The sequence below is a fragment of the Neofelis nebulosa genome, chromosome 10 (genome assembly GCF_028018385.1).
Source record: "Neofelis nebulosa isolate mNeoNeb1 chromosome 10, mNeoNeb1.pri, whole genome shotgun sequence".
Taxonomy (NCBI): domain Eukaryota; kingdom Metazoa; phylum Chordata; class Mammalia; order Carnivora; family Felidae; genus Neofelis; species Neofelis nebulosa.
In genome coordinates this window covers 112,050,286-112,067,334 of record NC_080791.1, presented here as the reverse complement: position 1 = coordinate 112,067,334, position 17,049 = coordinate 112,050,286, and the positions used below count along the sequence as shown (strand labels likewise).

The 17,049-nt window shown below is 58.7% G+C and overlaps 1 protein-coding gene across 1 annotated transcript in view; it reads right to left on the bottom strand.

The window, feature by feature from the left end:
* Positions 1-14,226, bottom strand: part of ANO1 (anoctamin 1) — a 139,231-nt gene extending 125,005 nt beyond the window's left edge. Inside the window, exon 1 of the mRNA XM_058686589.1 lies at positions 14,074-14,226. Coding sequence (XP_058542572.1) covers positions 14,074-14,131 — 58 coding nt within the window. The 5' untranslated portion in view covers positions 14,132-14,226. The remainder of the gene's footprint in view (positions 1-14,073) is intronic.
* Positions 14,227-17,049: the final 2,823 nt, after the last annotated feature.

The following is a 17,049-nucleotide window of genomic DNA, read 5'->3' as shown; positions in this document are numbered from 1 at the left end:
TATGTCCATCCATCCATCAATCTGTCCATCCATCCATCCATCCATCCATTCCTCCATCCAAACATCCATCCAAACAACCATCCATCCATCCATCCATCCATCCATCCATCCATCCATATGTCTATCCATCCAAACATATGTCCATCCATCCATCCATCCATCCATCCATCCATCAATCCACCCAAACATCTATCCATCCATTCATCTAAACATCCATCCATCCATCCATCCATCCATCCATCCATATGTCTGTCCATCCAAATGTATGTCCATCCATCCATCCATCCATTCCTCCATCCAAACATCCATCCATCCATCCATATGTCTATCCATCCAAACATATGTCCGTCCATCCATCCATCCAAACATACATCTATCCAACCAAACATCTATCCATTCATTCATCCAAATATCCAAACATCCATCCATCCATCCACCCACCCACCCATATGTCTATCTATCCAAACATATGTCTGTCCATCCATTCTTCCATCCAAACATCCATACACCCATCCACTCATCCAAGCATCCATCCATCTATCCATCCACTCACTCATCTATCCACCCAAACATCCATCCGTCCATCCCCCAACTACTTCTTAAGCCCCCACCCTGTGTCAACCCTGGAGAGAGAGGTGAGCGAAGCTGGCTGACCACTACCCCTCCAGGGTGTGGCAAGTTCCTCAAAGCCTGGGGAGGGTACAGACGGGAAGGCTCTTCACACAAGAGCACCTGGCACACAGCAGGTCCACAAGAAATCTGTGGGGAATGAATGGCTACACACTGCCAAGTTGCCCTGAGGTGCAGGTGCTGGGACGTGTCAGAGTCAAGAGCTGCCTGTGGAGGAGCGTTTCCTCCGTGGGCTCAGCCCTCAGAGCGCCGATAAACATGGCCAATTTGATGGGCCAAAGGGCATCTTGGACACCGCGGTCTGCATTTCTCTGTCTTTTCTAGCTGTTTAGCCTTTTGGGGTAAATCACCTATTTCCGTCTCAGCTAGTTTTCCTATCAGCCCGCGGGTGAGCTGATCACGGCATGCCTGGCTTATCCCCGGCTTCAGGGCGCTCCCTTTTCGGGGGTCCCTCTTCCACATGCTGACGTTGGCTCTTGGCTCAAAACAGATATTTCTAATCCCGTGACCAAGGTGCCCTTTCTGGGTTTTGTTTTAAAGATGTGTGAGTGGGCAGAGTTGGCGAACGCTACGAAATGCATATTCTAGTATTAAGTCAAGTCGATCACACGGTCGTGGACCGCAGACAGGCCACGACCTGCCCCACCTCTGCCTGTATCTCCTGTGCCGGGCAGTGCTCCCCACCGAGGGGGGAAGGGTACTTCCGTGCCTTGAGTCCGGACTGGCCTGTGACTCAGTTTGGTCAACAGAATGCGGCAAAGCAACAGGCTTCGTGAGGCCTTGCGTGCCTCAGGTCTTTATCGTGGACCCTCCGTGGGTCTGGGAACTAGCCCGGGCCAGCCCGCTGGAGGACAAGAGGCACCTTATGCCATCGCCCCAGCCCACGGCCCGTTTGCTACCGGTAAGAATGGCCACCCTCCACCAGCCAAGCGCAGCGAGCTGTCAGCTGGCCGTAGATGCGTGAGTCCAGCCAAGCCGGGCCCTAGTCGGTCCCCTGGCCCCTGACGAGCAGTATCACCCAGCTGTGGTTTGAAGCCACCAAGTGCGGGGACATTTACTGTGCAGCCATAGGTAACTATACAAAGGCTTCTCTCCTTTGTCCTGTTTAGCAGGAGCCGATTTCTACAGAGCCGCCCTGGCAATCACGGGCTGAGCCCGCATCTGTGACCGCGGCCAATCCTTCCACCGTCCTGCTGAGTCGCCAAAGCCTCAGCAAGGGTGACCAGGCACTCTGTCAGAGCCGGCTACCTGAGACCTTATGCAATGTGAGGCTCATTTGGAAACGTCTGACTGCCTCCAAACACAATACCACAGTCGGTGTGTGGGAGACGGTGTGGTCTCCACATGAGCCCACGGGCCCCGGGTGGGCGGGCAAAACGTCCTGGGTACGGGCACCCCAGAGGCGCAGGCCAGCCGAGGCCACCTTCTGACCGGGTGGGGCCCAGAGACAGAGGGCTCCAGTCCGCAGGTGGTCATGGAATCTAAGCCGAATGAAGCCCTCAGATGCTGCCGCCCCTGGAGTTGGCTACGGTGGATTTCGAGCACGTCCGCAAATTCTTTGAGACGCCGCCATCCAGAAAGGAGCTCATCCTCCTCCCCTTGGGTGGGCCGGACTCCGCCCTTGCTTCCGACAAACAGAACAGGTGGACGGGACGGTGTGGGACTCAGGAAGCCAGGTCGTGAAGGGCTTCTCCGGGCCTTCCTCGCTTTCTCCCAGACCACCCACTCCGGGGGAAACCCGTCCACGTGGCGAACAACTGGGGCCTCCCCCCGGCAGCCGTGCGGGTCCGCCATCTTGGTGGCAGGTCCTCCGGTCCTGGGCGAGCCTTCAGATGAGGCAGCGCCCGCTGACACCTCAGCCACAGCCTCCCGAGAGACCCCCGACTCAGAATCGCCCAGCCAAGCCATCCCGACTTTCCGGCCCACAGAAGGGAATGGCGATAACAAATGTAGCTTTTTTGAGCGACTGGGTTTGGAGGTAGTTTACGCAGCGCGAGATAACCAATACACCTGTCCCAGCGAGAGCTCCTCCTTGTGAGTTTCCATCTTCCGTGAGCTCCGACGTCCCGCTAGCACGGTCTCAGTTTACTGGGTGCTCTGCCTAAGGCGCACTAGTGGCGTGGCCGGGAGCAAGCCTGGGTTTCTCAGACCAGTGCTGTGCCTGAAAAGCAGGAGGTCTCTGAGCACGCTTCTTCTACAGATCACCGAGGGAGAAGCCCCCCAGAAGATACCCAACACCTGTTCCAGCTGTCCTGGCATTGTCCCAGCAATCCCTGTCCTGGGCAGGGATTGCTAGCTAATGCTCAGCAGGGGGTTCGGGGCCCCGAGTGAGACGACACGCTGTGATTCCAACGGTGGGCGGTGGGAGTCGGGCTCGGCAGGGACGCTTCCCTGCAGGGCTGCTCAGGTGGCTTCGAGCAGGGGTGGGTTTGGACCCCATCCTCTCCTGGCTTTGCAACAGGGGGTGCACCCCTGCCACCCCCCTCTCCCCCCCCCCACAGGATATGTGACCGATTCCTTGAGTTTCCGCTAACTGAATACGCATGCGGCCAGGCCCCACCCTCTTCCTCACCCCCAAGGGAAACCATTGTCCGGATTCCTGTCTCCACAGATTCACGGAGCGCGTTTTGGTCTGTTGTATAAACAGGATCATAGCACGCACACCCTTTTGTGTCTGGCCTTCCTTGTCCATCCCGGTCTTGGTGACTCTTCCCTGACCGACCCCCCCCCCCCCCCCACGGTGCGCACAGCTCCACGGTTGTCCATCCATCCCAGTGCCGGAGGGCGTCTGGGGAGCGCCCGGTTTGGGGCCGGCACGACCGGGGAATGTCCACACGCAGCTTCGGATGAACAGGCAGATGCGTTCAGTTGAGTGGCTTTGCTGGGCCACGAGGTGCACATTTGTTCAACGGTAGCGAATACCAGCCATCGGTCTTCCGGAGGACCAGCGAACACTCCCAGGGGCAGCGCGGGAGGCTCCCGGGTCCTCTATTTTCCACGCTTCGCCATTTAGCCCCTTGGGTGGACGGGCGTGGGTCCCGAACTGCAGTTTCGCTCTGTTTCCCGATGGCTAACGGACGCGTGCCTTCCACACGCTTAGCGAGCTCCTTCTTTGAAAACGCTTTTGAGGGGCACCTGCGTGGCTCAGTCGGTCGATCGACTCTTGGTTCCAGCCCAGGCCACGGTCTCACAGTCCGTGGGTTCGAGCCCTGAGCTGGGCTCTGCGCTGACAGCACGGATCCTACTCGGGATTCTCTCTCTCTCCCTCCCCCTCTCGCAGGCCTCTCTCTCTCTCTCTCTCTCTCAATCAAGGACTCAGCGATGAGCTCCCCCTGCAAGCAGGTGACCCACGTCACTTCCTTCCTCTAAGAGGGCTCCAAACACACGAATGAAACCACTAGCTAATCTGGGGTCTCAGGACGACCTCCGGGCTCACAGTTTCTCCACAGACACACCGTGTGTGGCTACAACCCGCTTGAACGTCTCTACCCGACGAATCAGTTCCCAGAATCACAGGTATAGATTTTCCCCGAGAAGATCCCGCCCCCACAGGGGTTTCCCCGTAAGTGTCTTCCCGGGACTTTGTTTTGGCAGAGGTGAGCATCTGGTGGCAGCCGACTCAGAGCCTTTCCAGAACCACGCAGGCCACGCTGTGTGGAGGGCACACGGGGGCTCCCTGCCCTCGTCCCTGAGGACACCCTCAGCCCTGTTATCGGACACTCCCTCGGCAGTCTCCGAGCAGACACGGGAGAGCCGGGCGCCACGATCCCCACTTAACACGGCAGGGCAGGGACTCTAGCCTCCTGACGCCCAGTGACCCACGTGGATCCCCGGCCAATCAGCAGCGGGAAAAAAACCACACCTGCCACGCGCCCCGTGTTAGGTGCTAAGGAGTCAGGATGCACAAGAGGTGCGATGGTCCCTGGCCCCCTGGCATTTAGCCGGCGGAGGAGGGGCGCACAGCAAAGCAGCCCGAGAAGTAAAAGGCCGCGATGATTCTCAGACACCGTCGGGGGCAGACGGAAAGGGCGGGAACACTTCGGCCAAGCGTGTGGCAGTTTCCTGAGCAGACACCTTCTCTCCTAGGAGCCGGTAGTCCGACCGTGGGCGTTTGCTGGAGACATGGGAACAGACGTCCACAAAAAGCGTCGTTTCCTGCAGCTTCCTTCACGACGGCCCCAAACTGGAAACAACCAACCTTTCCAGGAGGACGGCCACACAGACGGTGCTCCGTCCACACAATGGGATGAGGTCAGCGACGAACCCAGCACTGGCGTGAGCAAAACGTTCCGGTGAGCACCAGAGGCTGAACTTGGGACAGCTCCCACCGCTGGTTTTCATGATAAGACGGGTAGAACTTTCCCATGGCGAGGAGGCGGGGGACGGAGGGGGAACGGGCACGCGGCCACTCTCCGGGGCCGAGAGGAATAGCCCGTATCTTCACGTGATGTCAGGTCACACGGGTGTATGGATTGGTGTTAAAACTGATGGAAGTGTGCACTGAAACCTGGGCATCTTACTGTGTGTGAACTACCCTCCCAACTAACATTTTTTTTTAATGTTTCCTTATTTTGGAGAGACAGAGACACGGCACGAGTGGGGGAGGGGCAGAGAGCGAGGGAGACCCAGAATCCGAAGCAGGCTCCAGGCTCATCAGCGCAGAGCCCGACACGGGGCTCGAACTCACGGACCGCGAGATCGTGACCTGAGCCGAAGTCGGACGCTCAGGCCGACTGAACCACCCAGCTGCCCCTGAATTATACCCCAATTTAAAACATTGGATTAGGAAGTAGGACAGGCCTGCAAAGTAGGGCAGGACCGATGTGGGCGGGGAGTGGACGCTCCCAGGGTGTGGGGTGGATAGGATGGTCTCTAAGGCAAGAAGATGAGAAGCAGGCAGAGGGAGACTGCTCCAGGGGAGGGCACTGCAGGTGCAAAGGTCCTGTGGCTGCCGTCTGCGGGAGGCTGGGGAGAGCCCTTCCTGAGCCCCGAGGGTTTCATTTCACGACCCTCTGGTCTGCTGTGACCAGCAGGCCTGGCTTCTCGGCCTGCCGGGGCCCTGGGCTCCCTCCGGGCTCCCCGTTGGCTCCACTCTCGGCTTCCTTTATTTTTTCGTTTCACCCTGGTATTAATTACTGCTCTTTTCTTGTATCGTATCCGCATGTCTAAGCGGACGGTAATCTCTTACTTGGGGGGTAGGAGGAAACGCCTGGTATTTTTTCTACAAATATAAAGTGAATTAAACATAACATGTAAGCCAGCCCAGGCATGCTTTGGGAACCTTCCACATTGTCCTCGTGGGCACAGCAAACTCACGCAGATTCAACTACACCACCTGTCCCTCCCTCCAAGAAAAGAAGAGTGAGAAAAGCAGACCCTTAAACCCTGCAGGGGGGTCCACCCACCCCCACGGCCAGGGAGCGGAGTCCCCGGGGAGCCTACGGGGGGGGGGGGGACGGGGTGGGTGAACCCACCGTGCCTGGTTCAGGTCTCACGCCTGGCATCTCCCACCGGCCGGCTTGGAGGTGTCGCCCGCTCCGCAGGGACCCCGGCCTTCAGGGAGCTGCGTGTGTTCTCCACACCTCACTGCCCTCCAAACTGCAGCTGAGAACTTCATCGGGCCCTCAGGCGAAGACACGGGTGTCTCCTCCAAGGTGGCAGGAAACACGGGTGTTGCTGGACCAATCTTTCTCTTTTGAAATGTTTTTATTTTATTTTTTTAATTTTTTATTGTGTTTTATTTATTTACTTTTTTTTTTTTTGAGAGAGAGAGAGACAGAGAGCAAGCTGGGGAGAGGCAGAGAGAGAGAGAGAGAGAGAGAGAGAGAGAGAGAGAGAGGCAGAATCCAAAGGAGGCTCCAGGCTCTGAGCCATCAGCACAGAGCCCGACGCGGGACTCGAAGCCACAAACAAACCACGAGAACGAGACCTGAGCCACCTGAGCCATCCGGGTGCCCCCGTGCTGGACCAATCTTAAAGGCGGGGGTCCACAGCGGCTTTCCAAAGGGACTTTCGGGGCTCACGATCCTTAGACACCGACCTTCTCCTTACATTCAAGAGGAAAGGACAGAGGAGGATTTGCAGTAAAAACACACATGAGCTCTAGTCCCCTCTCTGCCACAAACCGCTGTGCGACCTTAGGAATATCGCTCCACCTCTCTGAGCCACAGTTTCCTTCTGTTCCCGGGAAAGTGAGGGGGTTGGCCCTGGCTTTCTCATTCGGGGGTCTCTGGAGGGGACCCGGAACATTCATTAGCTTTTTTAAGGGCAGCAAAGCACCTGCTCCAATGACTCCTTGTTAAAATCAATGTCGCAATTACTCAAAGATTTCCCCTTGACGTGTAGGTCGGGGAGTCTCTGTGAGTAAATGGGGTGGTGGGTTGTGGTCGAGCCTCCATTTATCGCGTTGCATCTGGCCACGCCTGGAGGTCTGGCCCAGAGAGGGCTCCAATTGTTTGTGTTCTTAGCCGCAGATCGTGTAACTTACAGCTACGGTGGACTGTTGGTGGTGTCGGTGGCGTAAGGGACACGGAAGTTACGGCACCACGCGGGAGCCCACGTACGGCAATCATTCAGGAAATGCGGCCAAGATGCTTTCCTAAGCCGATGGCTCTGATTTAAAACTTCCCGTGGCCCGGGAAGAGGCCCCTGACACTTCGAATCCCAGCGTCAAGGGCGAGGCCGGTAACCGTCCGGCGGAGAAGCCACACGGTGCCTCGGCCAGCCGGGCGGGCAAGGTCGGCATCACGGGGACGGGCCACTTGCGTGGCGGCCACGTGCCCCACGCGACGGCACGCACTTCTCCCTGTGGTCCTCCTCCCGAACGCACAGCCCCCGTCTGGGCCTGAGAAACAAGACCCAGCTGAGGGACAGTCCACAAAATAACTGCATCGTGCTCCCCAAAATGGAGCACGAAGAGGGGGACAGCGCTCCCGCCCCAGAGGCTGTGTGTGCCGGGACCTCGGGGATCAGGGAGGAGGGGACAGGGCAGCAAGGCCGGAGAGGCCGTGGGTCGAGAGCCGGGCGGGAGCAGCGACTCTGGAGGCAGGCGGCCCCACCTGTGGGGGCCGGGGGAGCCACCCCGAGGGGCCAGCCAGGCAGGGCGGGAGGTGGTGTGGAGGCCGCGGGGGGAACGGGGGCGGGCTGTCCGGACTTGGAGAGCCGCGGGCAGGTTTGAGATGCGCTGTGCGAGGTGGTGGGCTTTGTGACCTCCGTTCCGGCCCCCGCTGCTCACCGTCCAGGAAACACGATGCGATAAAAATTATGCCGCTCACGCCTCCTCCCCAACAGCTCACGTCAAAAGCTCCGTTTCCACCACAAACGGCGCGTTCAGACGTTCGCACTGAGGTGCCATTCAAAAGCATCAAAAGTCATTATACAAAAAAAAAAAAAAGTCATTATATGCCAGAGGCCGGACGTGGGCAGAAATAATCCCGGTCGAGTGTCGAAGGGAAAGGATTACATCTTGAGCGTCACGGGTGGTGTTCGCACACGACGCCCAAAGGCAAACAGGGGTGCAGCTGGAAACGGGGGCTTTCTCTGCTGACACGGGCAGGTGGGGGGTGGAGGTACGTCCGGGGCCTGATGTGTGGGAACCCGGAGCCCAGCCCGACGGCCAAGACGGGCCCCGAGGGGAGCCAGGCGTCCCCCTGGGGAGAGGAGACCACGCTGAGTTACCAGGCAGAGCCTCCGCGGCCCACGCAGGCCCCTCCGAGAGCTAAATGCGTGAAAGTGGTAATTTCTCTGCATAATGGCCACGTGACCCTTGTCAAATGGATTTCCGAGGTTGGAAGGCTTTTAACGCTTCATCACGCAGCGTGAAAACCCCAACACTGCTCCCAAAGCTGAGGGCTGAGGGCGGGGACAGCCGCTGAGGGGTGCCTGGCAGCGACTGGAGAGATGAAGATCTCTCTAGCCACACCTGGCCCCCGGCCAGCCGGGCCCCTGCAGCAAGGCGCCCACGGAGCGCTGTCTTCTTCCAGTCCTCCTCCAGCTGTCCCCCCCCCCCCCGATTCTGTCTGAGTGTCAGGGTCCCCCCGGCAGAGTCGGGTATGGTTGTCCACCTGACTGATTCCAGGGCACGCTCGGCCATGGGAGGGCGGGCACATTACTTGCTCTCTCTGTGCCTCAGTTTCCTCATTTTTCAAAAGGGACTCATACTATTCCCAAACGTAATGAGTATGAAAGAAGGTGACGTGTGTACAGGGCTTACCGTAGGCCAGGGAGGGGACACGTTGGCAAAACCTGTCAGCTACCATCTATCCATCCATCCACTCCCACATCCATCCATCCATCCATCCATCCATCCATCTATCCATCCATCCATCTCTCTCTCCATCCATCCATCCATCCATCCATTCCCACATCCATCCATCCATCCATCCATTCATCCATCCATCCATCCATCCATCTCTCCATCCATCCATCCATCCATTCCCACATCCATCCATCCATCCATCCATCCATCCATCCACTCCCACATCCATCCATCCATCCATCCATCCATCCATCCATCCATTCATCCATCCATCCACTTACACACCCACCCATCCATCCACTGAATCCAGTCTGGTATGAGTTGAACCCTTCCTTCCCCCCTCCCCCCAGGCAGCACCTCAGAGGTAAGGGGGGGTGGGGTTGCCAGTACGGACCATACTCTGCACACACAGCTAACAGACAGCTTAGCCAACATCAAGAAGCTTCCACAAATGAAATCACGATGAAAACCTACATGGGCTGTAAACTCTGTGAGCTCAAGGACTAGTTATCCTGTTATCCAGCCCCTGGCACTGTAATTGGCCCACAGAAAGAGGGTCATCTAATATCTGTTCAAGTTGAATTGAATTGCGCATCAAACTGCAGTGGTACAAGACAAGACAGTGTCTTGAGACAGTGTCCTCAATTAGTCACATCACAGAACAGAAGAGAAACTCTTTGTATGTCCGAGTGCATCAGAGAAACATTATTGAGAAAGTGAAGACAACCTATAGGATGGGAGAAAATATTTGCAAATCACATAACTGGTAAGGGTTTAACATCCAAAATATATAAACAGCTCCTACAATTCAACAACCAAAAGACAAACAACCCATAGAAAAGCAGGTAAGGGAATGGAAGAGATAAATAAAGAGGACGTACAAATAGCCAATAAACACACAAAAAGATGCATAACGTCATTAGGCATCAGGCCAACACATATCAAAAGCACAATGAGATACCATTTCGCATCTATTGGATGGCTGCAATTTAAAAAAGAAACGCAGGGAGGCGTCTGTGTGGCTCAGTCGGTTGAGCGTCGGACTTCAGCTCGGGTCATGATCTCACAGTTCGTGGGTTCGAACCCCTGCATCAGGCTCAGCGCTGACAGCACAGAGCCTGCTTGGGATTCTCTCTCTCCCTCTCTCCCGCTTGCGGGCTCTCTCATGCTCTCACTCTCTCTCAAAATAAATCTAAAAACTTAAAAATAAATAAAAATAGGGGCGCCTGGGTGGCGCAGTCGGTTAAGCGTCCGACTTCAGCCAGGTCACGATCTCGCGGTCCGTGAGTTCGAGCCCCGCGTCAGGCTCTGGGCTGATGGCTCGGAGCCTGGAGCCTGTTTCCAATTCTGTGTCTCCCTCTCTCTCTGCCCCTCCCCCGTTCATGCTCTGTCTCTCTCTGTCCCAAAAATAAATAAAAAACGTTGAAAAAAAAATTTTTTTTTAAATAAATAAAAATAAAATTAGAGATAAGATCTAGCCATTTCACTTCTCGGTGTTAGTCCAAAAAAACGGAAGACGGGACTCAAACACGCATCTGTACGCAAATTCCAGTGCAATACCATTCACAACGGCCAGAAGGTGGAAATAATTGAAGGGTCCACTGACAGACGAACGGAGGAACGAAATGTGGTGCTTCTGTAGGATGGACTGTCACTCAGCCACACGACAAAACGGAACTGACACCTGCTAGGACATGGACCCACCGCGACATACACGCGAAGAGGAACGTGCCAGATGCCGAAGGACAACGTGGCGCGATTCTGCTCATACGGAGCGTCTAGAATACTCAAATTCAGAGAGGCCAGAAAGAGACCAGAGATTCGGGGCTGGGGCGGGGGGTGAAGCAGGCACACAGCTTCTGTTCAGGACGAGAAAACAAAGTTCTGGAAACAGTGGTGACGGCTGGGCAATGCGGTGAATGCAATTAATGCCCGTGAACGGTGCCCGGAAAATGATCGCAATGCTATGCATATTTAGCCTCAGTTTACAGAACAAAACCAAAAACTCCCAATGCAATTCCATCACCTACCACCCCCCTCTGCCCCAGAACAAAAACGCTTCGGTTTTTCCTGCCCCCAAAATCATGGCGCTGGCCTTGAGTCTTCTCTACCGTCACCCCCACATCCGACGTGCGCCCAGTTCCCGTCGGCTCTGGGCTCAACACGCACCAGGAATCTGACCTCCGCCTCTGTCCCGACCCACGTCTCCAGCACCCGGTACCCGGATTCCTGCAAGAGCCTCGGGACCAGCATCTGGCCTCCCCCTCGGCCTGCCCCCCTTGGAAGCAGCCAGAGGGGTCCTGCCCACCCCGAAGTCATCTCCCGTCCCCTCCCGCTCCAGACCCCCGCGGGGTTAGGTGGCCAGTGGCCCGTCGCAGTCGGGACTGCCCCTTCCTGCTCTACTCGTCTTCACGGGACATACTACAGCCAACACATTAGATACGTCATCCTTCCACGTGGTCCAGAAAGCTCCACAAGGCCATGCCTGTGTCCGCCATGCCCCCCGAGCCCCCAGGACACAGTGTCGGGCACCCAGAAGGCGCTCTACGACTGTTGGCTGAGCAGGCGAGGGAAGGCTTCGGGAGACAACAGGGAGATTCTAACGCACGGCCAAGGGTGCCTTGGGATTCAGATCCTGCCTCTTGCACTTACTAATCAGCCGTTTGACCTGGAGTGGCCTCTCTGTGCCTCAGTTCCCCCATCTGTAAGTGGGGCATCAACAGGGTCCCCCTCACAGAGTGAGTGACACGGTGACAGTGCGGGAAAGGACTTCCACATCCCCACAGGCGAGGGGGGGACCGTTCGGCCAACGCCAGCTGCCTTTTCCCTCCTCCTCTTTCCTTCTTCCCTCCCCTCCCGCCTCCCTCTGGGCCCAGGCTGCCATCCGTGTAGACAAGGCTCATGGAACATCTCAGCAGGGTTTTGAGGCACGCCCAGGAGTGAGCTGGGCAGACACATTCCCGTGGAGGGATATGCCCACTCCCGACCCGCCCGAACTCCACCAGCCCTTATGGGATCAATAAATCATGAGGGAGCTGGTAAAGGAGGCCGAGGGGAAGTGGCGTCTATGGAAATCGATTGTTCCAGGGAGGACGAGCTGGTCCCAGAACGCCAGGCACGATTTCACACCTGGGTCGGACGCACGGGCTCGGAGCTGGTGGTCGTGCTGGTGGCCAGGAGCGTGACAACAACCCGGCCCTCGTGCAGAGCGGGGACACCGCGCAGGGAGGCTACGGGCTCAAGCCAGGCCCACGGCAACCCGCTGGGCTGGCAGCTAAGGCCCAGAGCGGTGGCGACGTTGGCCAAAGTCACACGGCTGCAGGCAGCAGGGCGGGGGTGCGGACTGAGCTCCAGACTGCGCAGCACCGCAATGACTCCCAGGTCGGACAAAGTGGGGTTCACCCGGAGTGCCAGTGGCGGCCTCTGGGTCGTCGTTACACCAAGACAGCTCGAGGGGGTGGCGTGATCCTAGAAGGGCTTGTCCCCGAGTTTCCCGCACGGGGACAAGGCACCCAGGAGCAATTCCAGGAATGGGGGTGGGGGCGCCCGCCCTGCGGTCTTACACCCCTGAGCCTTGAAGCCCAGAGCAGAGGGAGCGGGGGGACCCTCCCTCCACATGAGCCCGGATGCCGGTGAGGCGTCCGCAGAGCTGCGTCCGTGCTTATGTCCCGGAGCCGATCCACCAGAGCTCCCTCGAGCCGCAGCGCTGAGATAGGGCTCCCCAGCCTCGCCCCGCATTTAAAGACTGATAGAGACCAAAGTGCGGGCCTGAGCTAGTACCCCCCTTGTGGGTGATTCTGCCTACGGTGGGTGGGGCAGGGGGCAGCCAAAGCCTCGCAGGAGCGGGCGCTAGGCTTGGAGCCAGCAGGTGCTAATCTTGTGGTCTCAGTTTCTTTGTCTGTGCAATGGGGACGACCGTGTTCCCACCGTACAGGCTGGGGTGGAGGACGGAACGTGTGAAGTGCTGAATTCCGTGCCCACGTTGAGGTGAGAGCTTGGCTGGATGTTCACAAATGCGGGGTCCGGGGCTCCCGTGACCAGCCGCTTGCAGAACGGGTCACGTCTAGAACGTGAGCTCCAGGAGGCCCCTGGACCGGGCAGGCCAGCCCGGCCAGGAGTCCCCTTCCCTCCTGCCCCCGGCTCCGGCCAGCAGGGTCCCTCTCTCTTCCTCCTGGGCCCTTCCTGTGGTGAGTATACAGTGGTACTTCTAGAAAGACACCACATGGGGCTGTTGAAGGAGCAGCCGTCAGGAGAAGTTTCTCCACGGGAATCCACAAGGAAAGAAGGGGGGTGGGTGGGAGGAAGAGACCGGAGAAGGAATAAAACGGGGCGGGGGGGGGGTGCTTTCCAGCTACAGTCAGCAGCTCCCCGCTGGAGGTCGTGTCCCCATCGCAGGGCCCACAATCCTAACCCGCCATCGGCTCCGGGAGGGTGGGACTCAGCTCTGCAAGGAAATAAAAAAACCGAGTGCGCGTAGCCCCTGTCACTGTCCCGCTCGCTCTGAGGCTTGTTTAATAACCTCTGAACTGGGAGGGAAAATCACCCAGGAAACACTGCTCGGGTCATTTATTTTAAAATTATTGGTATAAAAATATCCAGGGTTGTGATTTATGTGCAGGGAGGGGCCCAGGAAGTCAGGGACTCCCCCCTCCCAACTCCAGTCAAACCTCATTTGTCTCCCCCCCCCACTCCCCTCCCCTCGCTGCTCCTCTGCAGTTTCCATTATGACTTCAAGTCACAGGAGTTACTTTACATCGCAAATAAATCTCCAGAAGAGCACGGAAATATTATGTGTATTAATAGCGCCTGTAAAAACATCCGAAAACCTTCCGTCCGCCGCGGCCGGGAGATGCTCTCCCGGGACCCGGGACGCGCGGCCCGCCTCGCAGATCCTGTCCCCAGCCCAGCCCGGCCTGGCCTCCGGGGGTCTGCCTGCCGTCTGTCTGTCTGTGGGTGACCCCGGTGACCGGCGGCCGCCAAAGCCTTCCCGCCACCCCCCCACCCCGGCCCCTGGCAGCACGGGGTGGGTCCCCACCACCGGAGACAGGGACCCCCCCCCATCTCCGGCCCCTCGTGCGCCCCTCAGTCCCGGGGCAGCGGCCGTCCCAGGGCATCCCCGACGCCAATGACGCCTGGCCACGGTCCCTCACCGCTCCCCGCCCCCACCCCGGCCCCTGGATACTCACGGGCTGCGGGGGCTTCCTTGGGGGACAGCCCCTCGAGGCCGATGTCACCCTCCAGCATGGCGCGGCTGGCTGCCCGGTTCGGTGCTCCTCGACCGACCGCAGCGCGGCCAGGAGAGGGGGCGACGAGGTCACCCCCGAAGGTCTCCGGCGGCTCCGAGGGCCGAGGGCCGGGGTCGAGCCCCGCTCGGGAGGGGACGGTCCCCCTCCTCTTCCTCCTCCTCCTCCTCCTCCCAGACGCAGGACGCGAAGCCGCGCGCGCCCAGAGCCAAACTTGGCCGCCCTCGCGCACCGCCGCGCCGCTCCTCCCCCTCGGCCTTTTGGGCTGGGGGTCCTGGCCGGCCTCCCCGCCCCCGGGGCTACCTGCGGACGCCGCCCTCGCCCCGCCCCGCGCTGAGCGCGACGCCCCGGCCGCCACCCGGACACCGCGCGCGCGGGCGCGGGCGCGGGACTCTGGGGAAGGGCAGCGGCGCCCGGCCCGCCCCCGGCCTCCCGCTCCCCCGGGTGCGTCCCCACCCGCCCCGGGCCGTCCTGTCAGTCGGGGCGGCCAGGGCGGCCCTCAGGGGGGCCCCCAGGGAAGGGGTGCTGGCGGGGGGAGGGGCAGATTGCGTGGCTGGCCCGGTCGGGTGGAGAGTCCTCCGCCCCCTCCCCCAGGCGGCAGGACCCCGGTACATCACTCCAGCAATGCCTCCTAGGAGGAGGAGGAGGGAAGCGCAGGGCTGGGCCGGGCATGCGGAGGTTGCGGGGGACAAGCGCTTGGCCTGAACTTGAACCTCGGCACAGGCAGAACTCAGGCGTCTGGGCAAAGTGGAACTGTTCCCAGTTGGAGGGACGGCTGTCTAAGGACTCTGGCATAGCAAGGCAAGGAGAACCTGGCTGGAGGCGCTGGGGAGGGGGCCCTTCTGACCCACATCCTCGGGGGCTGGGGGCTGGGCTGGAGGGGGGGGGGCACTCTGCAGCCCCACTCCTGCTTAGAGAGCAACGTCTGACCAGTGCAGCACCGATCCAGGCACCAGAGAGCGCTCGGAGAGTCACAGGCAAGGCGCCTCCTGTGGCCGCAAACCCCACATCCCTGACACCTCCAGATAAATACAATAAATTCCGAGGCCGAACTGCCCTAAACAAAACGTTAAGCTGCTCCCTGACCACAGCACGGGTGGTGATGGGACCGGGGCATTCTGCCTGGCCTCGCGAAAGGTCATCCCACACTGCCTGCAGCCGGAGGAGGAGGAAGGCTGGTGCCAGGAGCCAGCCCACGCCAGGGACCCCTGGACCACCCGCCAGCTACACCAGCCACTATCGGCTTCGGGGGGCGCCACGTGAAGACAGACCCAACCGGCCCCTGGAGCCAGACCTTGGGCACGTGCAGGGGATCCGTGCGTCCTGAGGATAACCAGTCCCCTCCATCCCCACTGGCCTGCTGGCGTTGGTACCCGAGTGCGCTGTCGTGGGCGGAGATGCTCACTGGTAACAGCAAACCACAAAGAAACGTCTCCGGCCAACGTTCTCCCCTGCCCCCCATCCCAAGTGCTATATTCGGAGAGGAGAGTCAAGCCTTCCTCCTCCCTGCCGGTCAGGGAGAAAGGTCACCGGCTGTCGCCTTTAGCATTCATCTTGTTTTCAGTCTGGACTAAGGATCTGGGAGACCAGGCACCCGGTGGGATTGATTCCTTGTCGGCTGTGGGTGAAGGCTGACCGGTGAAGGCTCCGTAAGGAGCCCCGAGATGTGTGCTGTGTGCCCCAGATGCCCGCCCCGGGAGGGCAGAGGACGCTGGATGGAAATCAAGTGGCCGGGGCCACAGGAACGGCACCGAGCTTTTCCATCTGACCCAAACCCGTGTGGTGCAGGAATGGAGATAAAAACTCATTTTTCTTGGAAGAGTCTGATAGCCAATGTGATACATGGCAATAGCTCGGCTGTATAAATACACAGAGAAATTTTGAGAGTTCTAACCCCCGGAACCATGAACTATAAACCAAAAAGGCTCAGGGGGGAAAAAAAATGTAAATAGGTACCAGGGCTATTTTTAACCATCATTGTTTACCTTTTTGGGGCAGGGATGGGCTATTGTATATTTAGCCAGCTTTAAAATGCACATTATTTAATGCATTATTATTAGCAGAAATATGTTAAACAGCCATTAGTAGATGTTGATTCATTCCAATTGGAACCATTTTTCTTCTTTTCATTTCCTTGGCCCTAGTTTCGTTGTGTTCTGATGAAGTGCTTCAGCCGAGTCCAACGTGCGCAGCAAAGCCGGTCGCAGATCCAGACTGTTTAAGAAGACCTTTAATCCAACCCGGTTGAAAACGATTACTTTAGAAAATACCTGAACCAGCTCAATTTTACGAAGACCGGCCTCGGCTGCCATTTCGGCAAACGCTGGCGCGCAAGAAGGATGTTGACAGGCTGGGGCCCGGACGGGGAGAGAGTCCGGAAGGAGGGGCCTCGAGGGTCCCCCCAGCCCGTTTCGCGGGAGCCCCGTGCCCGTGCAGCAGTCAGCAACACCCTGCGTGGGTCAGGGGGACGTTTATGGCAGAAGCGGGCCGGCACGCCTATGGCAGGGCTAACATTACGGGACACGGGGGTAATCACACCGCACGGTCCTTGTAATTATGGGAAACCGTTTCCCTTTTCGGTGAGGCTGCGAGGGAAGGAGAGGACACAGCCCCCGGGTGAGGCTCGGGCCAGTGCTCATGCCCTGGGGTTGGCCCAAGTTTAAAATAGGCTTGGCAGGGTGAGGCCCGGCCCACTGGGACAGCCTCGTTCTCCCGGCCCCGGGGGCCTCATCACACCGGGGGAGGGGGGCGCTCCTAGAGACCCTGACCCAGCACGTGACTCAAGGCAACAGCACTCAGGCCTCGCTGTTCCCAGATGATGCTCAGGGTGGCTCGGAGGCCACTTGACCAGCAATGTCACGGCCAAAGCCACCCCCTCTGCAGACCTCAACGTCTCACCCGGGATAAGCCGGGAGACGC